We start from the raw sequence: 25,720 nt of genomic DNA, 5'->3' as shown, positions 1-25,720 counted from the left end.
AATCATAACAACTTTTCAGCATTTTATCTCAACTTAGCCACCTTCCTTCAGAAAAGTAAATGACATCCCCATAATCAGCATCCACACTTGTAAGGAACTCCTGGAATTGGTGATGATTCAGTCTCTTGAACTTTAATAAATTGACAGTTTTGATGACAATTTGCATGAAATTATCCATTTTTAAGACTTTCACAAATAATTTTTCTCGATGTGCAATGCAGTGATATTTCATCAAATGCGAGTTGCCGGTGGCAATTGCATCATCTTGTATCAATTTTATAAGTCCTTCTTTTTTTACCAACAATCACTGGAGTGCCATCAGTAGCCATATCAGATATGATGACAAAAGGCAAAACAAAATTGCTTCAATGTATTTTTTTTACTGCTGCAAAAAAATAAAGAGATTTAGTTGTGTCTGTCAATGGCATCAAAGAAGCCGTTTCTTCATTTCTTCTTGAGTATGGAGTTAGGATATGAAGTGGAATTTAAAGAAAGGGAAAATCATGTCTTTTACTGTATTGAAAGGTATGCATAAGGCATGTGGATAAAATGATGGGCATAACTGCATGAAGCATAATGGATGAGGTGATATCTATTACAGAAAAAGTACTGCTGGGCACAAGCACTGAATTCAAGCCTTACATGCTCCATCACATGGAAGAAGCAAAGACACCTTTTGAGAGTCCAGTTCTAATCAGATAAAATGTGATTGCAACTTGGTTTTAGCTTCAGGTGCATCTTTAGCTATGTTTTAGACACAGAGCTGTATTATTCTTTCAGGAGATATCTGAAGTTAGGAGTGCAATCCTTGATCTAAAAGGTTTAAGTGGAGGTTGTTGAAACAGGAATTTCCATTACTAAACTTTTAAAATATTGATACAAATATCTTTTATCCATCATGTCCATATTTGATGCAGTCAGACTGACAGGCATCACTACATCACTACAGGGAATAGTGACAAAAGCTCCACCCATCCCAGCATAGAGTGCATTACCAGTGGCACACACCCGAGTTCTCATTGCTCCTGAGAGGATAAGGATTATCCTCAAGATCATGACTTTGTGTCAGTTCAAGCTGTTCCACGTGTTCCATGACTGCAGAGAACATGAAGGGCATTGTGTGCTGTGGGTTCCCTCACTCCCAGGGCTGCTCGCACTGGGGCAGGTTGACATCCCTGGGGAGAGAACAGAGCAGAGGAGAAGGAGGACAAGGGGGCTTTGTGCCTAAGCTGTTTTCGTTGGACAGGTTCTATGGCAGATTTTCATTTTATTTTTCAAAGAGCCTACTGAATTTTGCTTGGATGTTGCTTCAGCTTTTCAGCTCAGTTTTTCTCCCATGTTGCCCTCTTTTTTTAACCCGTTAGATTAAAAGCTTAAAAGGCTCTTCTTCCTTTATCTGTCTTCATTTATTTTCTGTTTCAGTCTTTCCTTTTCCATTTTGCTAACAAATAAATGGAAACCTCCATACAACTGCATTTCCAGTCCCATGAAAATCAACCACCCAATTTTTCTTAAGATTTGTTGGGCTCGGTTCTCTCCCCTCAGTGGTACTCCCCAGGAATTATTTGTTAGCAGTAATTATACAGAGTACATCGAAGTGCCTTTCAGAGAGTAATAATATTCAGCATCTGCTTGAAGAACATTCATCTGTCGGCAAAATGAATGCAGAACAGGAGATTAAAGCTAGTAAGGGAAAATCTGCAGCAAAATGCAGGGGGACACACAGTTGGGTGTTGGTGTTCAGATGGTGCAGGCTGTGGGCAGCAGTGAGAAGGGGAAGATGCAAGGTGATGGGCAGCACAGGTGGGAGATGGGCATGGGAATGAATCTCCACCTCACTGAAAAAAATGCAAATCTGGGTTGGGAAATCACAAAGCATGTAATGCTTATGGTGGGCCTCTCTATGGATTGGTGAAGGAGAAGCAAGGCATTAGGTCCAAGCCATGTTGTGTTCATATCACAGAAAAAAAAATAAATCAGAAATATCAGAAAGTCCATCTGAGTATTAGGCAGAGAGAAATGAAGTGCAGACTTCATGAAAGATCTTATACCTGTGTATAGACACATACCCATGTCTGTGTGTGCCCATGGGTCTGTACCCATGCTCTGTGTGTGCTCCACCTGATCACTGAATGAGTTTATCAGTTATTAACAGGCAAACACAGCTTGTTTTGCAGTTGCTATGCTTTGCTGTAGACACCTCATGTAATGTGTCTCAAATAATTTGTTTTTCATAGAAAAGCATTGCTGTTAAATATTTGAAGTCAATATAGTGCAGGGAGATTCATCATGGTGATAACAACAGAAATGCATTCAGCACTTTATCTGTAGAGAATGCCAGTACATAATGTGCTGCAATTTCCAAATAACACAGTTGTTTTCATACAATCTATTCTACACACAGCTTTTTGTGACTTTTATCAGTGCTGATTAATAAGCATAAAGGCTGCACTGAAAACTACGTGGATAGAAAAGAAGAGCACCTGAGTGCTGCTGGAGGCTGGAGGCAGAACAGGTGGATGGCAGCCTCCTGTCTTTCTCTGCCTACGCAGAATATTGCTACATTCATAAGGCACAGAATGTTGCAACTCTGAGAAATCCCTCTGTTCATGATGTGTGGCTTGGTGTAACATAAAGGCGAGGGAGACGGAGTCTGAAATCAGGAGGAAGAGATGAAGGGAACACTTTGCTAAAGGCTGAGTCCATATATCACTGAATTCACCTTCACTCATGGGTATTCAGTACTTAAGCAATTTGCCTGCACTGTGAGATAGAGCTAACATGTTTCCTTTGCAACACAAGATGTTTATTCTGTCATCCCCAAGTATTTAAAAAAAAATCACCTCTAGGTGATTTATACACACTAGCACCTTTTATTATCAAATCTAATTTATTTGTCAGCAGCTAGCTTGCAAATTTACTCTCCCTTTTTACTCACTTCGGACAATAAAGCCGTGTAGATCCATTCCCAGCCAGTTTCATTTCCTGGTTCTACTGCATTAAACACGATGCAGCTCTCATCTGCACTGCAAACACCCAGGGGAAAATGGAAAAAAAAAATCATCTATGCTGAAGTCTTGTAAGCAGGGCAACATTGTGTTTTGCAAAATTCTCTGAAACATTTAGATCCTGATGCTAGCTGAGTGGCAGCTTCTCCCTGAAGAATTTTGCATTTCAATGGGCAGTGAGGGTGCAGCAAGGTGATGCATGGTGCAGCAAAACCTCAGACTGAGCCCTTGAAAACTCATGGCAGCTTTCATCTCCGTGTTGTGACCATGGTTTCTCTGTTCACAGTACGTATAACCACAGTCGGATGAGGCTTATGTATACCTTCATGTTGTGACTGATGAATAGCCCCCTTCCTTCCCGTGTGGGTGCAGTGTGTGAACTGTGTGCCCCTATAACGGAGGCACAGTTACCCTGTAGTGCTTGTGCACTGTCGAAGCACCTGCTAAGGGGTGATGACATATTCTCATTGCACTGCATGTCTGAACAGCCAATGGATCTAAAAGGAAAGGGCTGTGCTGTTATCCCAGAGTAAATCACAGCAGGATGACCAGAAAAGCCTTAATCCATCACAAGAAGCTCTTATCTGCAGATGGAGGCAAGTAGGCTCAAACTACACAGCAGATAAGGAGCATGGTCTTTTTCTGACAGGGTGAAAATATGTGAGGCTGCTTGGCAGGCACAGGAAAAGATATCTTTTTAATCTTTAAAGAGCTGATGTTAAAACAGAAGATAGCAGCTCAGAACCAAGGCATATCTTCACAGTGTTTAATACTGTTTACAACTCTGCTCTCTCCCTCTCTACCTTGCCCCAGATGGAGCTGATGGCTAAACTCACCTGGAGTGTTTTTCTCTGCATTTCTGCATTTGTTTTCTCTGTTTTTCACACTTTACTTGCCATTACATGAAGGCTGAGATGTGGGTTTCTAACCCTTGCTAACTGAAGCTCATTAGATAAAAATATGGGAAATCCTCCATGAAGAAGACTGCTTACATAGATCCAAAGTGTTGGTCACTTGTGCCAAGGGTTGTAGCTAAAGAAAAAAATGGTGAAAAAGTTGTACAGGCCATAAGGCTGTGCTTCCACCAGTCTCAGCAAGAGGAAAAGAAATGCAGATACTCAGAATCTGTAGATGAGAAACAGAAAAATGTGGTTCTTTCTCTGGAGAAACAGTGGAGTGAGATACCCACTTCTTGGCAGAGGGAAATCAGTAAGCTAAAGAGAAGGGTGGAAACAAAATTCATGATGCTGGCCAGTGGGACTCTGCACAAAGCTGTCCTTTCTTGCTTCCCACCAGCACCAGTGTGCAGGGAGCTGGAGCCAGGACTGGGGCATACAAAATTCAGGGGAAAGCCAAAATGTATGAGGAGTCTCTTGAGGAGATTTTGTCGCTGCGGTTGGCTCCTCTCAAAATGACTGGGAGATGACACGAGGCTAGGAGATGACACAAGGTTGGCCCTGATGCAAGGAGAAGAGAGGTCTGGGGAAGCTATGATATCATACTGCTTAAAATATTGAGTTCACAGATGGTCAACCCATTATGGAAAATAAATGGTAGCACTTAAAAAGGTTCAGGGAAGTGTCAAAGGGCAAAACCCATCACTAAGTAGTATGGGGAATAGGAGACAAGATAACAAAAATGAAGAGTGGGAGTGAAGGAAAGAGAAAGGAAAGAGAGAGAGAGAGAGAGAGAAAGAAAAAGAAGAAAGAGAGAAAGAGAGAAAGAGAGAAAGAGAGAGAGAGAGAGAGAGAGAGAGAGAGAGAGAGAGAGAGAGGAGAGAAAGAGAGAAAGAGAGAAAGAGAGAGAGAGAGAGAGAGAGAGAGAGAGAGAGAGAAAGAAAGAAAGAAAGAAAGAAAGAAAGAAAGAAAGAAAGAAAGAAAGAAAGAAAGAAGGAAGGAAGGAAGGAAGGAAGGAAGGAAGGAAGGAAGGAAGGAAGGAAGGAAGGAAGGAAGGAAGGAAGGAAGGAAGGAAGGAAGGAAGGAAGGAAGGAAGGAAGGAAGGAAGGAAGGAAGGAAGGAAGGAAGGAAGGAAGGAAGGAAGGAAGGAAGGAAGGAAGGAAGGAAGAAAAAGGGGGGAAAAAGAAAAAAAGGGGAGGAGAGAGGAGAGGAGAGGAGAGGAGAGGAGAGGAGAGGAGAGGAGAGGAGAGGAGAGGAGAGGAGAGGAGAGGAGAGGAGAGGAGAGGAGAGGAGAGGAGAGGAGAGGAGAGGAGAGGAGAGGAGAGGAGAGGAGAGGAGAGGAGAGGAGAGGAGAGGAGAGGAGAGGAGTTACTGCGGGGTTCAGGAAGTGTTTTTGCCTACAGGAGAGATTTTAGTAGGGATTTTTTTTTATTTTTATTTTTTTTTAATCATGAAGAGGGTGAAAGATTATATCAGAAAAATGTCAGGTAGGGATCATCTTTCCTGAGTATACTCTCTTCTCCATTTCCTGCTTCACTTGCAATTAATTTTCTTTTGCTTTCCTAATGCACAATGGGATACACAGTTTTTTTGTCTTTCCGGAGTGCCTCTATTTTCAGATGCTATCAAAGGTCCATTGTATGTGATCTGCATTCACACATGCACTGTTACATCCACGTGGCATCCTGTAGTGGTGTACAGATACCCCTGAGGCAAATTACTTACCATGCAGCTGAGGTGAGAGATAAAACTAGTACTTTTCTTCATGCTAAAGGAGAGTTGTGGTCCAGAGGTGATGGATAACCTGACCAAAGTCATGCAGCAGGGCTGGGATGTGAGCTGCAGGTTCTCACATTGACTCATCTTCAGGAGTTTAGTTGGGAAACATGCAGGCTGCTACTTTCAGAATCTCAGCTAAATAAACCTGAATTTTTAAACTGGGAAAACAGGCCTTGCTTTTGCTTTTGGTGACTATGTTTTGTTGTTGTTTTTTCCTCTTCTCCTTTGCTACATTTTAAGGTGTGCTGGATGTAATAAACTTCCACTTCTCATCCAAATTTCCTGTGGACCATTCCTGGAAAGGAAAACTAGTTCACAATGGCTTGAGCTTCTCAAGGTAGTGAAAAGTTGTAATGGAGACTACTGTGCTCAAAGCAAAGGCTCAAGGCAGCTTTCACCTAACTCTGCTTTAAAACTACCTACCATTTTTTAGTAGTGTGTGCTCTTCTGCTAGGCACCTAAAAAAAATATACAAGAGTACAACTGAATACAGGAGGGCTAAGCTACAGATCTATGAAACTGTTACATTTTAAGCCTCAATTAGGAGTTTTATTTTCTTCTGCTGTCTTACAAAATATGTTTTCTTCTAGTTGGTCAAAGTGGGATTAGTAGATGTCAAACCTGGACACACTGCTGCTTGAGCTGCACATTGTTCACCTTCTTTATGGTACAGCTAACAGGGAGCCAGGCAGCTGTGAACACAGAAAGCTTCCACAGTCTTTTCTGAGTTTCTGGATGGTGCAACCCATTTACAGTGCCACTGTAAGCAGCCCAGCCTGTGAAGTCCAGGCAGGCAAGCCTGTTTTAAGCCAAGATTTTTATGTTACTATTCCTCCTTCCCAACAGAGTGTGCCCACTGATCCTCCAGCTCCCTGCTGCTGTTGGCCGAAAGGCTCTCCATCTCCTTTTGGTTGAGGCTTTTTAATGCTTGCTCCAAGATTGTTAGCTTCCTAATAGCAGGCAGCATGTTCTGTTTTACCTAATATTTAAGTCTTGTTTGCTCTGGTAATATCGAGATGGTCCCACTTAGAATAGGCGGCTGCTGAAGTTGCATTGGCTAGTGCATTTTTACAAAGCAGCCCACACTCTGCAGGCAGCACAGAAGCTGACCAGAACCTTTCATAAATCCATGACTTAAACCTGTAACCACTCAGGCTTGAACACCAAGTCTCGTTTTTCCCAGTCTGTGACCTGTCTTTCCTCATGAGCTACCCATGGTCAGGAAGAGGTAACTCCAGCAAGTTGCTGCTCTATCCTACTGACTGCTGATGCCAATCTGAAGACTGGGAGCTTGCCTAGAAACCTGACTGTGTAAGATGATATCTGTTCCACTTCGTCTTATGACATGAGTCACTCTTCAAATTGCCAAAGCACCTTCATCTTGGGCACAGTGCAAACAGTAACAAACAGAAGCTCCTGCTGATCTATGGCAATAGAATCATAGAATCCTTAGAGTTAGATTTTAAAGGTCATCTAGTGCAACTCCCCTGCAATGAACAGAGACTTGCACGGCTAAATCAGGTTGCCCAGGGCATAGGCATCATTACTCCTATTGTGGAGCCCAAAGCAGTGATAGGTGGAACAAATTCATAGAATCATAGAATCATTAAGGTTGGAAAAGACCACTAGTATCATCTAGTCTAACCATAAATTGATCTGTATCAAGAAAAGAGTCTTAGGCAGAGTTGGTAACAGAAATAACAGCATCTGGTTCTTCATCATATTCTCATACACAACTCATACATTCTCTTCCACTGGGAGACTTTTATCCATGCAGGTCTTATTTTACATAGATTACTGTGAGTCTGACATCAGTCAAAAAATCCCTGGTGTCCACTCACAAATTTAGGAGTCATTTATATCTATAGTAATAAAAGCTGTATGCTGTTTATTTAGCAGAGCTGTTCTAACGTGCTGTTTGTTGTTTAGACAGTCTGTATCTTCTTCATATTGTAATTATATTAAAAAAGAATTCTTTCCTGAAATAAAGAGGTAATCATTCACAAGAGGCATAATTATTCCATGTGGTGCAGGCAGGATGCTGCAGAAAGAGCTGTCTTCTTTATGCATAAGAGGCTTTTATTGCAAGTGTTCTACACAGTAATTAAATTCCTTTGAATGAGAAAGCTTGATTGGATTTTCTTTGGTTTACAGGGAGGAGTCTGAAAAGCAAGGTAGTTATCTCAATTGCTATACAATTTTGACATCTGTTGAAGGCTAGGGAAAAAGGTTCAGAGTGCCAGATTCCCATCTCCCTTCCCTTATGCTAGTGTTATATTAGCTGAACTCTGTTGAATTCAGCTGAATTACACTCTATTTGTATTTTTGTGGGAATAAAGCTCAGAAACCCTTGGCAGAAAGCAGAAGGCTACCTGCATGCACTCTGCGAGAATCCAAATTATCTAAGGGAGAAAAATATAGTTAGAGGAATGTTAGATGCAGTTACAAAGACAAATGCCCAAAAGTGAGAAAACTTCACATTCATGGCTGTCCTTCCAATGGGATAGTTGCCTTACAGTGAGTCCAGCTTCAGCCCAGAACAGGCCAAAGTTTTAAGAGGCAGCAGCAAGCAAATGAAAAGTCAGATAAGCATACAGCAGGAGTCTGTATTATGGCTTGACATGTGGGCCAGGATGCTGGTGTGGCACAACTTTTGAGTATTTGAGTTGTCAAACCAAATCACATTTGTTTAATATCAACGATTACATGCAGCTGCAAAGGGATTTTTCAAAAGAAAATGTGAAGAACATCAATTAAAAGGAAAAGACTATTACATACAACCTCAGCATATATTAGCAATGGGGTTTGGGGGTTTGGGTCTTATAGCATAAATTACTGTATAAATTCATCCTGTTACTGAGTGTCAGGAGATGTGTGGCACCATACAGGTGATTTCATTCTGCTCGGATGTAGCTGGAGGACTATACACGCAATAAGGACAGTGGCAATTTCAGCAGCTCAGAGAAACATCACGGGGGAAAAGGGAGGCACTTGCCTAATCTGCGGTCTCCCTGTCTGCCTGATGCTGATGCTTTGTATCACCCAGCTGGAGTGGGAATCTCTAAGGCAGAGATAGCAGATAGCATGTATGTGTAGGGGCTGGATTCCTGAAGCTGCTCATCCTCACACTGTCCATTAGACCTTCGGCTTTGGTAGTGTTCAGGAAGCACCATGAGGCAAGTGAAACCCGCCTTTGCGTTCCCACCCAGTGGGAGTGGGAAGCGGTGGGAGAGTATTGCCCTAACCCGATGCCCAACAGGGGGGTTGCATCAAGCCAAAACTTCCCTGTCATGATTCTACTGACTTCTGAGAGATTGTGCTCCCCTTTATTGTTTATTAGTTCTCAGAAAAGATGCCTCCTGGGTCCAGCCTATCTGTGCCATCCAGCTGTCTGTACAGAAAGTTTGAAGTGAAGCTAAATGTTGGTTCCATTTTACTGATTCTTTCTTTTCTTGCTGAGCAGAAACGGTCATCCCCGAGGATTATCTGGATCCAGCTAATATGAAGCGGTACAGTGCAGATCCTACTGACGCTGCCTTCAGTTGTGTGGGCTCCGTGTATGCCATGCGGCAGAGTCCTGCAGATGGACATCCTGCTGGAGGCTCCTCTTCCTCCTGTGGCCATCGTCCTGCTCCGGTGTCCTCAGGGAGGTCTGCCTCTGCTGGCCCGCGGCACCACGCCTCCAGCCCAACAAGGAATGGGACCTATTCTGAAGGAAACACAAGTGGTAATATAATATCTTCCTTCTAGCAATGTGTGTTGCTATGCTGGTGCCGTGCTGGGGTCTGAAGTCATTGCCGAATTTCCAGGAAAGTTAGCAAGGTGCACTTGCACTGGCATGCACTCCACGCGTGCTTCCACTTAGAAGGAGAAATAATAACCTATGTAAACACAAAAATCAATCTGTTCATCATTAAGCAAAATGGTGAATGTTTTCTAATGCTGTTATTAATTATGTAAACGTATGCATTATGTATAATCGAGTGGCAATCACAACTGCCATTATCAATTTACAGATATAAATATTAATACATAAGGCGTTCTTCCCCAAGATTGAGACTTCTTACAGGCAGGTTAATTGCATGAGAGCAGCTGTGTACAACGTACCACAAAGAGCAAATTCAAATATTAGAGCCTATCAAACAATTTAGCAAAAGATTTTGCTTCCCAGATGTATAGCCAACCTTACCCCTTGAAATACAAACTGCAGCAAATTTTATTTGAAAAAGACTGACCAGAAACATATTTTTAGAAATCACCCGGCTCACTGCTCAAGGCTTTTTAATCCTTTAGGGAAGAAAAGTCAGTAGAAGTTTATCTGCAGATCCAAGAGATGCCACAGGAACCACTGCTTTCAATAACCCTTCCACTCCCCTCTCTTGGTATTTTTGTCCAGCTATCCTCATAGGATTTAAACTCACTGAGTTGATCGCTCTGCCCATTAAGGGCACTCTGCTGGTGCCAAGCCCTCTTAAAATGGGACTCATTGCAAAAGATGGCTTCCCTCCAGGAAAGCTTTCCTGGCAGCTGAGGTGAGAGGAGCAAGTGGGACTACAGGGGCAGCCTGGTGTAAGGCAGAGAAGGGCAGAGGATGGGGTAGGTACAGTATCAGAAGAGAACTAGCTGAATCACAGAATCACAAAATCACAGAATCACAGAACTGTAGGGGTTAGAAGGGACCTCCAGAGATCATCGAGTCCAACCCCCCTGCCAAAGCAGGTTCCCTACACCAGGTCGCACAGGTAGGCATCCAGGCAGGTCTTGAACATCTCCAGAGAAGGAGCTGAGATAGTGGCAAGCGTACTTTCTAATCCTGGACTGCATTTGCTCTTCTCCAGCTTTGTGCTGTATTCCGTTAGCCACGACTTCTTTCACCCCAGAAAAGACTTGGGTTCATAGAATGAGTGAGGTGATTCCCTGAACTTCTGCTAACTTTTTCTTTATTTGCATTTTTCAATTTCTCCATTAACGGGTCTTTATCAGTAGCCATTTGAATAGTGTCTTCACCCCTTACTAATTATTCAAACTTCATTTATGCATTTTTCATCTTGAAGGTAGATTTAACAAAGGAGTTGAATATCTCAGCCATTTTCAAGTCATTAATTTCTTCCCCTTCCTCATATATTAATGGAATCTACTGTCACTCCAGTTACTTTTTCCTCTTGATATATTTGCTGTAGCTCTGCTGGTTCCCCCTAACCTTTTTGTCCAGCATTAGCTTCTTACATTGCTCCTTGCATTTCCCCTGGAAACTGGAAGGGCTTCTGCAATGAGCCAAGATTTAACAATGTTGTTACTAGCTTGGTTTGAAAATCTTCATCATTCTGGATATGTCTTCGTAGTGTACAGGAAAATGTCAGAGCAGCTGAGACCGAAGTTCTGAAGTTCTGCCTTGCTGTGCATCTTGTCTCCAGCATGAGGCATGCCCCAGGGCAGAGCTGAGTGCAGGCACAGCAGTGCTTCCCCAGCACCCTCTCCACTTTCAGAAATTGGTGGCTGAAGGACTTTGAGCCAGAAGTGGTGAATTCATATTGAGTAACCAGTCGTAGGTTTTTCTCCCTTAAATTACCCAATGGCTTATTGAATACACTGCACATTTTCAGCATTAATAATAGTAATAACACCATGGTAAAGTTCCTGTGCTTAAAATTGCATTATGTGGAGAAAAGCCTTTGTATAATGGATTTGAATCTATGTTCAGGAGACTGGAGCTTAAAATCAGGGCTTAATCTTGCTCGGCTGTATTATTTTCTCTTCTGTGACTATGAACGTCCCTGTTATTTTGGCCAGTTCAGCCGTAAGGGCTCCTAAAGCTGATGGTTAAGAAGAGAGCATCACAAAAAAAAATAGAAAAAAAAAGTTGTTAATCTATTGATAGCACTTATCTATAATTATTAACAGTGAGGGTATGCATGTGCAGGAGTAAGTACATCCATATAGAGATGAGTTTGTTATCAATGTCTCCAACAGGAGGATTAGCAATTGCCTGTGTTCTAGGTGCTCTGTGCACCTCTGAACATCTGCCCCAGTGATTTGTGAACGTTTGTGCCACCACCATTCCCTTTCCCCTGAACTTCTTCACTGCCCTGGATCTGCTTTCTCTGAAGCAGAGGAGAGCAGTTGGCTCTTCCCTACAGCCATGATGTTTTCAGTGACCGAGACGTACAACACAGTGACAACCATGAAGTCAGGGTGCCCACAGATTTATTACAGCAACCCTTCCATCCTTAGGGAAACGGTGCAACTTCCAGGCAGTCTGCTTTCATTTCCTTCTCCATTTGCCATAGTGTCCGTGCTGTAGCGCAGCTCTGTACTGCTGGAATTCCCATTGTGGATTTCTACAAAGTGCTGTTTGCTTCTCTTTAAAGGTAGAGACTCCATTTTTTCACAGCTATCCTATTTTTCATGTATTTTTCTCTTTATACTTTAATAGTAATCACAACCTTTTAAATATGTATCTTCCCACAAATGCTTCAGTGCAGCTACGCTGGAGTTTGATTACTGTCTTGGCAAAATCTCTCTCAAAGGTCTTAGGAATCCGTGCTCTCAATATGATGCTTGTGTGTATGCTTTTCCACTTTCTAGGGACAATTCATATGCTCCTGAATCATAAACGGGCAGAGATGAGTAATTGGTGCATACATGCATCCGTTTTAATCCTCCTCAGTTTGCTTACTTAAAGACAGGGATGGACAGGGCTCATTAAAAAGAGGAAGAATTTATCTCCAAAACCTCGGGCCAATCCATTTTATTAATTGATATATCAGAAAAATAGCCTTATTTATTTATCACCCTTATTTATCAGGGTGGGCAAACATCGCGGCAAAAATCATAACTGCAAAACATATCTCAGCACATAGCAGAACAAGCTTTTCAAGGGGAATGGATGAGATTAAAACCCAAAGCTCTCATTAATGCGATTGGAAGCATGATGCCTAATTCTCCATGACTATGCTAAAAATTTCCAAACAAACAAACAAACAAAAAAATCTCATTTCAGAAAGCCAGTTGGGGCTACTAAGAGATAAACATGCGCTTTGCTGTCATCGTCTGCCAAATTGAAGCTCTTAAATCTGAGAAGGAATAGTCAAGGACATCATAAACCATAAACTTTTCCAAGCCTGCTTATATAAAGACAAACAAACCCTTTATCCCAAGTGTGAAGAATTGTGCGTTCAGCCACAACGTAACAGCCTCAACCTTGCCTATAGCCTGGGGACTTTATGCAGATTTTATTATCCAATATTAACAGTTAATTATTACCCCCTGAGGGTCTTTGTTAAAGAGACAGTCCCACTTGCTTAATACATTTTTTTCCTGACAGCATTTCAGGCACAGGGTTCGAAGGTTGTTTTTTCGCAGATGAATGCTGCAAGCAGCTTGCAGGGGAGCCAGGCTCAGCACCTCCTCCAGGCAATGGCAAGGGAATAGAAGCTCAGCCCTGGTCCCGCTGCTTCTGTGTGCACAGCTTGCCAGATTTTGAGGGCACTTTCACAACCTGGAAGGTTCGACACCTGCACTGAGCTTTTCTTTTTCTTCAAAAGAGAGACAAGGAAAGCCCCAGTAAGCATTTGCCACCAGTTTATGGCTGTATCTCAATCAGCAGGGCTGCTCTGGCAGTTGTGGCATCATGTCCCCATGCCACACAGTGGGTGCTGCCTGCTGTCTCAGGAAGCCTCTCCTGCAGAGCCTTCCTCCTGTCCTCACATGCAGTGGGAGGGCTTTTTAAAGAAGTGTTTCCTATCCCTCTGTACCATTGAGGTCCTGCTACTTCGGCTTACTTTCAGTGGATCTGCTGCTCCTCATTAACTGCTCCATTACGATCAGAGAGAGCCTTTTAAAATTTCGTTCCCACCCCTTTTCCCTGAGGCAAAGAAATCATTTAGGCCTGCAGCAATATTAAAGTTCATCTGTCACTTCCTTTCCACTCTTATCTATCAATGGCCGCACTCCCTTGGGGCTCTGTTTGTTTGCCAAGAACATATTTAGGGAGTGCATTATTTATCTTCCCTTCTTTCACAGGTTTAACTCCACTTTAGCATTGTATTTTCTCACTGTGGCTCTGCAGCCACTCAGCTGTTGGCTTTCCCTCCCTTCACCCTCCTTCTCAGGAACATCTGGAGCCTGAAGTGGGCTCAGAAAAAAGCCTGAGGGGCAAGAGCTCCGCCACCAACTCCTTTGCACCAACACTGTCTTGCCATTGGCTTTGTTGGGTATTGGGTGCCGATCTCATACTTCCAGCCATCCCTGCAATGGTCTCAGCTGGGATGCCCCAAGAGCCTTCCCCTGCAGGGAGCTCCTTCCCCATCCTCTCCAGTGCCAATGCAGGCAGGAGGGGGAGTGCTTCCCTTTGATTACCTGAATTTCCATATCTCATTCCATTAATTTGACAATTTTTTTTTGCCACCTGTCAAAAACAGGAAATTGGATTTGACCTAGATTACGATCTCTAAAAATAATTATTGGTCCTGAGCACTCCCATCTCTTTGTAATCTGAGTATTCATTATCATCTTGATTAATTCTGATGACAGGATGGCATAGGATACCCAGGAGACATGAGACTTCCTCATTTATCTAATTCTTAGGTTAAATGTGAATACCTTCAGATAAGAAAAAATGTATAGTACTTGCCCTGCTGCCATCAAACACTTTTGTGCTTAATATAATCTTTTAGCAAAGTGATGCTATTGAAACAGAGAACTCGTGCCTTTGTGTAGGCATGAAATGATTTATTTTTTTCAGAAATAAAGAAATTGCACTTACATGGGTAAATTACAAAGTTAAGAAGTCAGAATAAATTAGGAAACAAAATACATTTTAAAAGTTATGGAAAAACAGATTGCTTCCAACCTCACCAGCTATGAACTGCATTTGAGATGTCTGTGTGCAAACTGATGGTATCCCAGTTTTACTGACAGCATTTAAAAGTAGCCACTTACATGCAAGGAAAATATCACAATTCATGAAAAAGCAGCAGAGAATATAGGACATGAACCCAGGAATATACATAGATTTAAAATAGAGTTAATATCTATGCATAGTTTTTGTTTCTACGTGGTTCTACTGCAGGTGGGGTTTGACAGGATTACCTTCACTTGTTGGAGGCTGGAAGAGTTCTGGCCATGTAGACTCTTCAGAAAGGTCATTTTTATATTTCTCTAAAAAAATCAGATTTATGCTATTGTTTGCTAGACTGCAGAGCACTGAGTAGAGTTCACCCTGTTATTTCAACCTTTTCTTCTCACCCCACTTCCTTATATTACCAATATTTCTAATGCCCGCAGAGGCTCCCAGCTGCTCCCAGAGGCTTGCTACTTCCCTTTACCCTTTCCTGGCATTTCTGGAAGCAATGCATTTCTGGCAGAAAGGCATTTCTGGGCAGCAGTCACTTGGGTCCAGGGCTGCTCTCCTTTCGCCTGGTGTGAACCTCAGGCAAAGCCGTCTCAGATTTCCTTGCAGTCATGCAAATTTAAGGGGAAAAAATGTGATCCTCGGTAGTGGCACAACATGTTCCCTGACCACACTATTGCTGTGGCATTAAAACTTCTGCAACCTTACAGGCACTGAGTAGCCTTTCAGTGCTCTCTCTGTTTTTCCCCTTGCCCTCAGTTCGTGGTGCCCACACTCAGCTTGTGCTGCTGGTGTGTCAGACTGCAGCAGCCTCCTGCAGGTGCTGGCTCCTCCAGCTCCCAGGCAAGTCGAGGTTCTCTCACTCGTCCCTGACAAACTTGCTCAATATTACTGATGATCCAGGGGCTGGCTGAAATTGCCCCATACGTTTTGCACTCTTCATCTTCATCACTTTATGCCAAAGAGTCCAGATGGTGTCTGTACCACTGTGTATTGCATTTATTCTGTGAGCAGAGCCCAGGGTCGCATGAGTCCATATGAACACAAATCCTCGCTGTCTAATTAAGAGGACCTGCGGCTATTCCTTGTCCTTTATATCCAGAACAGTGACTTAGCAAATGAGAGTGTAATTATCATGATATTTACATCACATCCCATTATGAAGCCCATCGACCACATTCACACATTCATAGCGCTGCTGCTTTCTACAGTTCATCCTTTATAACTGCAAAATATACCTCATTACATTATACTGTGGGATGCGGATGCGGCAAGAAAAAAGGACCAATATGCACATAAAGCCATTATTGTGCATAGATGGGCAGACCCCCACTCACATCAATCAGCACGGCTCTATTGAAGTCATCAGAACAAGGATTTACATAAGCCACCAACCCCGCCCACTGCATTTGCTCATACGCATTATCATGTTTTGAGCCATGCGTGGTATTCTCACACATTTTATGAACTCAGAATTTCTCTGGAGGGATCAGCCCTTCTCTCCTCAGCAGCTTGAAGCCATTCTGGCTCCCCTACTTGCTAGCTGGGGCCCCTCCAGGCTCCAGTTTAGCTATCCATGATCTCCCTCTGTTTGCACTCTTCTGCTTCCCTTTCTGTCTCCTGCAGTGCCTGCTTGCTTACCACCTACACCTCTCATTGAAAACTGAACCTTAGCAGAAACTGATGAGCAAGTCTTGGCAAGTAACATCACATCCATTTCTGTGCTGCTGCCTGTGAATATAAAGTTTGCATTGTGTGGATTTCCTGTAACCTAGCATAATACAGTACTTGGGATAGTGAAGCAACGTAAGGGTATATGTATGTGTGCAAATTATATGCATCTAAGGCTAAGATTTATAATTCTGCAGAGACTAAGAATAAAAACATAAATGCACTTTCATTCTGATATGCCTTTATTCACTTGATTTAAAGCTACAGCAAGTCAAAGTGACCTTAAATCATCCAGGGCTTACACCATTAAAAAGTCACATATGCAGTGTTCATCTCCATGTATTTTAGTAGATCTCCAAACAGGCATTCACTGGGGACCTTTAGCTTCACGTGAGCAGAACATTCACTAGGAACCCACCTCTAAGCTTCAAGAAAAGACTGAATGTCTGGATGCAAAGAAATAAAATATTTGCTGTATCCCAATTTTATCTCCTAGCCTTTGCATTTAATGGCAAGCTCCTTTGTTTCATGCCTCCAGGTGGGAGGGTTGTGTCTTCTGGAGTCGAGATCCCCAATGTTTGCAGATCAGACAGCAGGGGCAGCTCAGTTTAAGAGGCTGGCAGCTGGCACATTGTTCCTTCCCCAGCAGGAACCTGAGGGTTTCATGTTTTTTAACACAATTCACCAGCTGGGATCATATCTCCTGGTAAGCAGTTGGATCCAAAACTGCCAAGTCCCTTCTCTCTCACCCCATCAGCTCAGGCTGATACACACAGATCCAACATCCAACACGTGGGGCTGCTGCACTGCTGCATGCCCACAAACCAAGGAAATCACTGCATGCTTTTGTAATGTGCTGTTGTGGGCTTTTTTGTATCGATAGCCTCAAGTCCTTCACCAGAACGACAAGACGTGGCTCGGCCATCAAGCAAGAATCCTTTGACCTGGACCGTGGATGATGTGATTTGGTTTGTGAAGGATGCAGACCCTCACGCTTTAGGTCCCCATGTGGAGCTCTTCAGAAAACACGTATGTAAAGGCTGCTCTTAGTGCTTCTAGGGGATTTAAGTCACCTGCAAGAGAGACAGCCAGCATACCACGTGCACCCTGTCTATGGCTGCTATAGGGAGTGCCTGTGCTCAGATGGTTTGAGCAAGGAGCCCTGCAAGGGGTTCACATCAAACAGGGGGCTAGGGTGAAGAAACATTCACTTATCCCTCAATAGTAAAACCCTAACAACATCTTTAGGAAATGCTCATTATTTCTTCTCACCATGCCAGCATAAATCGTTATGCTAAACCTAACAGAAATCATACAGGATCTGGTGTTTTTTTTTCACTGTCAGATTGTGTGGCAAAGAAACCTTGCTTCAAACACTTCTTTTTTTTTTTCCAGGATACCTGTGATTCCTCTCCATAGAGCTTTTTTTAAAATATAATATATATAATATACAATATATAATACATATTATATATATATAATTTTTAATATATATATATCTGTGGACATTTAGCAGCAGAAGCCTGAAACAGCCAAATTTGTGGACTTTTAATATTATGTAACTACATAACCAAATTTAAAGGACCAGATGACTTCCTAGGGAATATGATAGCTGCCTTCATTAGGCCATCTCTTGTGAAGAAATCCTAATTAGTAGACTGTAAACAATATCTGATCAGGATTTTCTTGTTTTTGCTGGATCTGGTAGCACCACATATCACTACATCTTCAGCCTCATCCACCCTTCCTTGGCCAATTCAGAGCATGAGCCTCGATGGATGCTCACCACAGTCAGGGACTGAGACCATCTGACACCTGCAGGCAGGGCGATGGGATGAGGACAGAGCAGGCACAGCCATGCTAGGATCAAACCTTAGATTGCAGGCCAGGTGCTAGCTTTCTTTCCCTGCCTTCTGCAGAGTAGTCAGATGGCCCACGTTGGCCAAGTAGGTATCAGGAAGATAAATGAGGCACATGTAGACTTAAGGAAACTTGCTTTGACGTGAATTTTTGAGACTTGTAGAAGAAGCTGTGCACCAGTAGAGAAGATTGCCTGGTCTGTGAAGTGCACAGTCCCAGGTACACTGCCAGGAAGAATATTTAATCTTGGCTCATTGGGCCTGCTGCTCTGAAGCATGCCATGCTACAATACTGTCACTGCTCTGTGACCAAAGAGACCAAGTTAAATTGCCTCTGAAGACTGTTTCTGTCAGCCTTTGTCAAGCACCCAGCACCTCTACTCTAATACTAGGCTCTACTCATTATTGGTTTCCTTGTAAAATATGCAGTAGGTTTGAGAACCTGGGTAAGATTACCACACAACTCAATTCAATTGTGCCTTGGAGTTATATATGCCCCTGCAATTTTTCAGCCTTCAAATCTCATCTGGATAAGCACAGAGACCCCAGGGGTGAGAGACAAGTGATTAGTCCATTAACCTTAGTCATATCTTCCTGTATATTCAATCTTTCTATGAAGCAGGTGCATAATTTACTGAGAAGCACTTACTGTCATTGACAAGGCCCAGTTGTCACCTGAAATTGTTGCTGTGGTAGTCAGCTCATCTGAGCTATGACACTGGGAGGGAGAAGATGATGGGGCCACGAGGAGGGGAAGGGTGGGGAGGTATCCTGCATATTGACAGAACTCTTTCCCTTTGCTATATTGGTCCATGTGAGTGCTGACCGCAGTGCCCAGAGCCATTCTCCTGGTTGTAGGGAGGTGTAGCCTGCACAGACCACAGCTTCAACACACGTCACAGGTTGTCCGTGACTCTCGCTCTGCTCTCCTCACCAGGAGCAGAAGCTTGAATCAATCACCAGGTACAATTCTTATGCTGAAGGCACAGGACTTGATCAGTGCCCACTCAGAACACGTACAAGAAGCTGGCATGAGCTCAGCAGTACCCACTCTTGCAGTTGGAAGCTGTATGTTCATATTCCTTGTATCATTATCTTGCAGCTCATACATTTGCTGTTCCCATCTCTTGCAGGAAAACAGCAGCACTCTAACTTGCAGTGGGCCAGATCTCAACTAATGTGTGTGAAACAAGCTGATTGCATTGAATTTAACAGGTCCAGATCTGACTCAAGACCTTCTACTGCAAACTGGGGAGCTATGTTATAGAATCCCACATTTTATTAATTTTCTTTTTTTTAAGGGATGACAATAATACTGGAGAGAAGCCAAGTCAACAATCTGTATAGGGATTTGGCTAATATTGGGGTATTTTGGACTGATTAAATTTGAATTCTCCCTCTGGCATGCTCTAGTCACAGAGTTTAATTTTGACCTCTACTCCCCCATAATGGAGGAAATAATAAAATGTTGAACTCCACACTTAGAAACAGTTACATTCACACCAAATACCTTGACAGTGATTTTACCCAATGGCATCGCAGCTCCAGGAGTACGGTTTTTAAGCAAATATTAATTTAAATATGATATTTAATCTTCTTTTCTTTAGCTTCTTTAAAATAACGGGAAGGAGAGGAGGAGAGTAAAAAGACTTTTTGTAATGGATGGAATGGGGGTTGCAGAATGAAGAGCATCAATTGATTGAGTTAATCAGAAAGTGACCTTAACTGCTCATCAGCTAAATCACCTGCTGAATGGAATAATAATGATCAGGGCAAATTAGGACCCATAGTATTGCCTAATTAGTAGGTAATGGATCACAGAGGAAAAAAGCACTGTGAAAACCATCAAATAGAATATATACAGCATTAGTGCTCCTGTGTGGATGCCTGCATTTATGCACTCATATTCATTAGTTATGTTTTAGCTCTCCAAGTAACAAAGTGAGGTGAAGACCAAGAGGAGAGTTATTATTTTTAAGCAGCTCTCCTAATACAGTTGGGGGAAAAAAAAAAAATAGGCAAGCTCAGAAACAGAAGTAGGGCATCGTATTTGGAAGCTTCTGTGCTTTACAGTCATAGGAGAACCCGCAGTGGAACAGTGTCCACCTCTTTGTACACCAGTGCTATTTGGTGCTTAACACAGCATTTTGTAGTTACAAAAGGTTTTTCAAGCCAAAGGCCTGGTATAAACAGATGAACTTGGTGGCAAATGAATTATGGTACTACTGCTTTCAATTTAAGAAATTAATTGCATGTATCACTGGGTGTAAGTGTACTGAGGATACACGAAATACATAGATAGCCAGGAACAAAGCTGGACCTGAGATTCAGAGGTGTGCTATTAGCAGTTCATGAGGCCACATCCCTCCATCACTTGCTCCTTTCTCTTAAGATCAGTTTTCTCAGAACTGGGCTTAGAGCAAGTCTGATGTTTAAAAAAAAAATCCTCATGATTTTGCTGCCAAAGAATCAAAAACACTGACAAACCTTAGGGTTCATTGAAGAATAAGTAGTAATATTTGATTAAAAGCTCCTTTAGAGTTTCCTTTTATCCTACTTCAGCTTTCAATTTCTTAATGAAATTTCAAAATTCATGACATTTCCATCTATGATGTGCTGTTTCTGATTCACCCTGGGTAATGTGTCAGGATGCAGCACTGCCATCTTGCTTTTGTGGTGCTGGAAGCAGGGGGTTTACGTATTTTGATTCTCTTTCTCTCTTCTGAAATCAGGAGATTGATGGCAATGCTTTGTTGCTGCTGAAAAGTGACATGATCATGAAATACCTGGGGCTGAAACTGGGACCCGCGCTGAAACTGTGCTACCACATCGATAAGCTCAAGCAAGCCAAGTTCTAACAGCTTCCTGAACAACAGCAGAACCTAAATCTAGACAAAAAACTATAGGTAACATGCTGCCTTACAGAAATGCATTCTTTTGAAGATTGTTTTTCCCCTCTTTAACAAAGACTTTGTCTTTTTTAACATTTGTGCATCTTCGCAATTTTTTTAGTCCAATGGGAGCTTTCGGGCTGCTTTGTGTTAATAATTTGCCAAAAAAGTGTATAATTACAGTAATTATTTTGTACCATTAATGTTATTATGATTATAGTAAGTCCTATTTTTGTAATCAGAAGGGGGAAATCAAAAGCAAACAGTGACTGCTGGCAGAAAGACCATTGGCTGCCTGCCAGGAAGGGATGGGGTGGGACACAGCGCTGCCTGGGCTGACATGTTCAGAGTGTTTGGGGGAACGTGTGCCCTTTGGTTAGCCAACATTGAACAGGAGCCACCCTGTGTCTTACACTAAAATCTGGAAAAGTTTAATTCTTCAGTTTGAAAGAAGAAAAAAAGGAAAAAAAAAAAAAAAGAAAAAAATTAGAAGGAAAATTAAGAGAGGAAAAAAAGCATTTTATTTTAAGAAATAAAAAGATGGAAAAGGTTTTTATAGCAGCTGAAGTACCTTTTCCCACTAGAGGGAGCAGCCCTAATAGACTTGAGGCTGGAGCTGTGACGACATGGTGCTTTCCATCTGATGAGCTCTGACCATCTGACTCTACTAACCAGCACATCTCTAAATACCCAGGAGGATTCGCAGGCTCCCAGCAGGACAAGCCGTCACTGGTTACAGTTAATTATTTCAAGAAAAGTCCCAATGCAGAAAGCGTTTCTGACAGGATGTTTCCTGTTAAGTTAAAGAGGGGGTGGATGGCTCCCACGGAGTCTGGCACGCTCAGCCATCATCTCCCCACCTTTCTGCCTGATGTATTGGTTCACAGCACTCAAAGAAAAGAAAAAAAACCACAGAATTTCTGGGTTTGCTCTTGTTTGGCAGGTGGGAATATTCCCCATGAGGAAGGCACACTGCTGTGCACTGCAGCAAGGGTTAGGGCCAAGGAGGGTGCTGCATGGCCACTGCCTGGTTGCACTGCTGCAGAGGACAATGCACACTTGCTTTCAGCATATGTGCACGTTTTCAAGTAGACTCAAGGTAATGCTCCCTGACCTCTTACACAAATATGAGAGGTGCTCGTTGATATTCTATGTAGCCACACCAAGAGAAAGGCAAGTCAAAGGGTGAGGAAGTGATTTGTGGGGTAGGTATGCCCTCATCTTCATCCTTCACAAATGGAGGATTATGAAGGGACACATCCGTACAGTTTTAAACATTTGGTGCATGACAAGGAGTGGTAGCAAATGTTTGTTGATCATGCGGGTTGTTTTGAAGCTCACCTCAACAGAATTGGGTAACAGAGCTGTGATAATAGGCAAGATATGAGCATCCATTGCAGCTTTGGAATATAGCAGAATATTACAAAAAAATACCTCATGGAATGAAATTCATTTGGGTGCACATTGCTAGAATATAACTCCTATGAAAAGGTACCACTTCAAGGTCTAATCCTGAAAATCCTTGATCCAACCTGGCCTTGTGTGCCTCCAGGGATGGAACACCCACAGCTTCTCAGGGCAGCTGTGCCAGCACCTCACCGCCCTCTGAGTAAAGAGCTTCCTCCTAACAGCTAAGCTAAACTGTCCCTCTTTCAGTTCAAAGTCATTCCCCTTGTTCTACCGCTATTAGGCCATCCATGGTATGACTAATGACATCCCACAAGACTTTCAGTAAACTCCTGGGAACTATCCCCAGACTAACAAAGTAGTCCATACATGTTTGCAGAGTTGGATCTTGACGTGACTGGATGGCTTTCTGCAGATCTTGTCTCCATGTTAAAGCATTTATAAAATGAATAGCTGAAGTAAAGATGTTAAATGAAAAGTCACATGCTACCTAGGGACACAGCGTACTGAACCCTACACAGGCTGATTCTTAGAACATGTATTTTCACTGTATTTTCCTGAGATTCTGTAAACTCACTTTTTGTTCGGAGACTGGAAAAAAAAAATTCAGTGCTACAGAATTCCCTGAAAAAGGAATCATTTCCTTTCAGCTCTACATCTCACCCTTTTCTTCTATCTCCACCCTGCAGAGATTGCAGCTGAGAAGACTGATAACACCACAGCAGTGGCAACAGTGTTCATACATTTAACATGCTGGAATAGTTTTCATGTATGTATCTAATGTATACAGTCAATGGTGCTATCTCATTTGATATGGAACTTTTAGGCATGGCAGGCTGTTCCAGCCATGATATTTAATGTGCCACCTTTTACAGAGGAGGCATTCAGTGACTTGGTTTTAAAAAAGTAAAGCTTACAAAAGAAACTCCATGCTGCATGTTTGGTTTTTTGGTGTTTTTATATTTTTCCCCCCTCACCAAAAGGCAAACAGGAGATAATCATTATTGCAATTAGAACTAGTTCTTCCTCTCCTAAGTCTTGTCAGGGAGGTGGTTAAGACACCTGTGCTGTCAGGCCAGGAGCGAGGCATGAAGAGTCACCTGCCTGGACGTAACACTACGATATGATGGAAAACACAGCAATGACAGCAGGGTAGCAGAGTCCCAGGCTGCAGCAAGGACAGACAAGCTTAAGTGCAGCAGCTATAGACACAGAAACAAAAGGGGGGGGGGGTGGTGAAGGCTGCTTACCTTTGGAAGGCCTCAGCAATCTCCAGTAAGAAATCCCCATCTCCACTGCCAACCCTTAAATGAGGTCTGGGAGGGGGTATATTCTGGCTCCACCCCTTCCCATCACTCAGGTACATTGCATGCACCTGAGCTCATTTGGTTTGGTCCTACCTTCCACCAGGTGCTCAAGCACTGTGGCTTAGCATTTCTGTTACACTATGTTAGCTGTTGTTCACATACTGCTGGTATAAATTGCTTAGTTTGCTATTCTGTTCCCAGCTCTCACTTCAGACTGCATCCAACCACTTGCATTTCTTAACTCTTCCAAACAGATGGGTGGATGTGTTTGTCCTTTGTGTGCAATGCATTTGCCTGTTCTCTGCTTTTAAATGCAGCTGCATTGGAAGGCACTTGGCTTGCTTTAGGCAGTTTCAATACTTCATGAGCCTTAGCTTTAAGAAAAACAAAAAAACAGGCAAAGCCTGAAGATGTGGGGAGAGCTTTTCCATTGCTGAAGTGCCAGCTGCAAAGCATGAGAAGTAGCAGAACTGGTGGCTGTAGAGAAGCTTCTCCCATTGCCCTCACACTGACTGTCATGGCCCCATCTCCCTCCCTGACAAATGCCCCCCTCCCAGTCCTAACTGGGTTTCCAGAAGTGCCCAAGGAAATGCTTCCACTGCTCTGAGTGCACTGTCTTGCTGGAGGAGCACAGTGCCCTTTGCAGTGCTAGCAGTTCAGGCCACTGTGATTAATGCAGCCAGGCACCCTTGAGACGGGCTGCTAAACATCACTCTGGGTTGTTACTGCCCTGAAACAAATTGCTCAATTTCTGCAGTTTGTCAGCAGTCTGTCAAGAGTCACACATCTTTCTTAAGAAAAAGCATGTTGGTTCATTCCTACATAGACTTGGTCTCCACTTCCCCCTGATCCTCCCTTCGTAGCTGGCATTATGGGGCTGCTGTGCTCACTTGCGCTGCATCTGTACCAACAGGCTTGGGGTTGCTAGGAAAATAGTTCACAATAAGCACTTTGGGGGCAAAAATCTTGGGAAATTGCAGGTCAGCAAAAGCCTCTCTTTTCTTCCAACATCTCTGTGTGCAGAACCTTAACATGACAGCTGCAGAGCTGGTCCCAGGCACTGCTACCCATAACTGGTTGGATGGAGTCGTGTGGGTTTTCTTTTCTCACCAAGAAATGGAATCCTGAATCTGCACCCTCTCACCAAAGAAAGTGGGCAGATCTCTGCACACGTTGCCTCAGTCCTTGCGATAGCTGCATGCTGCCTTCCAATCCACTCTCCCTTCATGGACAATTGGAAACTGATTCCCCTGGAAATCTAAAATTTTGCTTGAGAAAAAATCACTTTTATTCACTGCCATGAGTTAAATATTATGGAAACATGTCTGCTAACAATTTGCTTTGTGTAATTTGTACTAATGCTAATAAGCAACAGCTGCAATGCTTCCTGCTGTAAATTCTTTTGTGGTTGCAGTGGTATTATCACATATGTACTTCACAAATATGATAGACTCAAGCACAGCTCTCTCCTTCTGGCTCTGGCTCCAGCAATTCCCCCTCCTCAGCACACAGCGAAGCGGACGTGAATTTACAGCCTCTGTTTCCTTTTGTCCAAGCTCCCCACCAGGTGCCTGTGGCCAATGGGGGTGGGGGGAAGAGGGTGCATGCACGGGGATGTCCCCCAGCAGCTGTGTTTACTGAGGTTTGGGCATAGAGGTTCTGCTCAGAGGCTGAGTGCAGAAGAAATAAGATTCACTCAAGAAACAGAAAGAAAAAATTGTGTGCAATGCTCTGCCACCATAAGGCTTCAGCTGAAACCCAAGAATCTTTCAACTGTAATCTTAAGAAAAATATTTCCCTCGCTCACAATGTCAAATACAGCACGTTAGGCCAAACCCAGGTCCCACTGAGGTCCATGTAAGTTTTTCTATTGAATTCATAAGACCGGAGCTTGGCTAAAAAAGCAGGTCAAGCCTCAGCCATGTCCCACAGTAACTAGAGCCTAACACGCTATCCCAGCCCCCTCACAGAGAGCAGAGACAACCACTGCTGGCCGGCCCCATGCCTCTGCCCCCAGGAGGGCTGCTGGTTCCTGGTAGAGAGCTCTTCCA

General features: G+C 43.0%; 1 protein-coding gene and 1 long non-coding RNA gene across 2 annotated transcripts in view; one reads left to right on the top strand and one right to left on the bottom strand.

Annotated features, from left to right (window-relative positions):
- Positions 1 to 23,246, top strand: part of SCML4 (Scm polycomb group protein like 4) — a 56,610-nt gene extending 33,364 nt beyond the window's left edge. Inside the window, exons 7-9 of the mRNA XM_048937652.1 lie at positions 9,144 to 9,410; positions 17,089 to 17,234; positions 20,797 to 23,246. Coding sequence (XP_048793609.1) covers positions 9,144 to 9,410; positions 17,089 to 17,234; positions 20,797 to 20,922 — 539 coding nt within the window. The 3' untranslated portion in view covers positions 20,923 to 23,246. The remainder of the gene's footprint in view (positions 1 to 9,143; positions 9,411 to 17,088; positions 17,235 to 20,796) is intronic.
- Positions 16,990 to 23,657, bottom strand: LOC125689905 (uncharacterized). The gene is made up of 2 exons (XR_007375450.1): positions 23,613 to 23,657; positions 16,990 to 17,278 (listed from the first exon to the last, which is right to left on the bottom strand). It is a non-coding gene; the product is annotated as an uncharacterized LOC125689905 (long non-coding RNA).
- Positions 23,658 to 25,720: the final 2,063 nt, after the last annotated feature.

This window comes from Lagopus muta, chromosome 2 (assembly GCF_023343835.1).
Source record: "Lagopus muta isolate bLagMut1 chromosome 2, bLagMut1 primary, whole genome shotgun sequence".
In the NCBI taxonomy this organism is placed as follows: Eukaryota; Metazoa; Chordata; class Aves; order Galliformes; family Phasianidae; genus Lagopus; species Lagopus muta.
The sequence above is the reverse complement of the archived record's forward strand: the minus strand, read 5'-3'. Positions and strand labels throughout refer to the sequence as shown.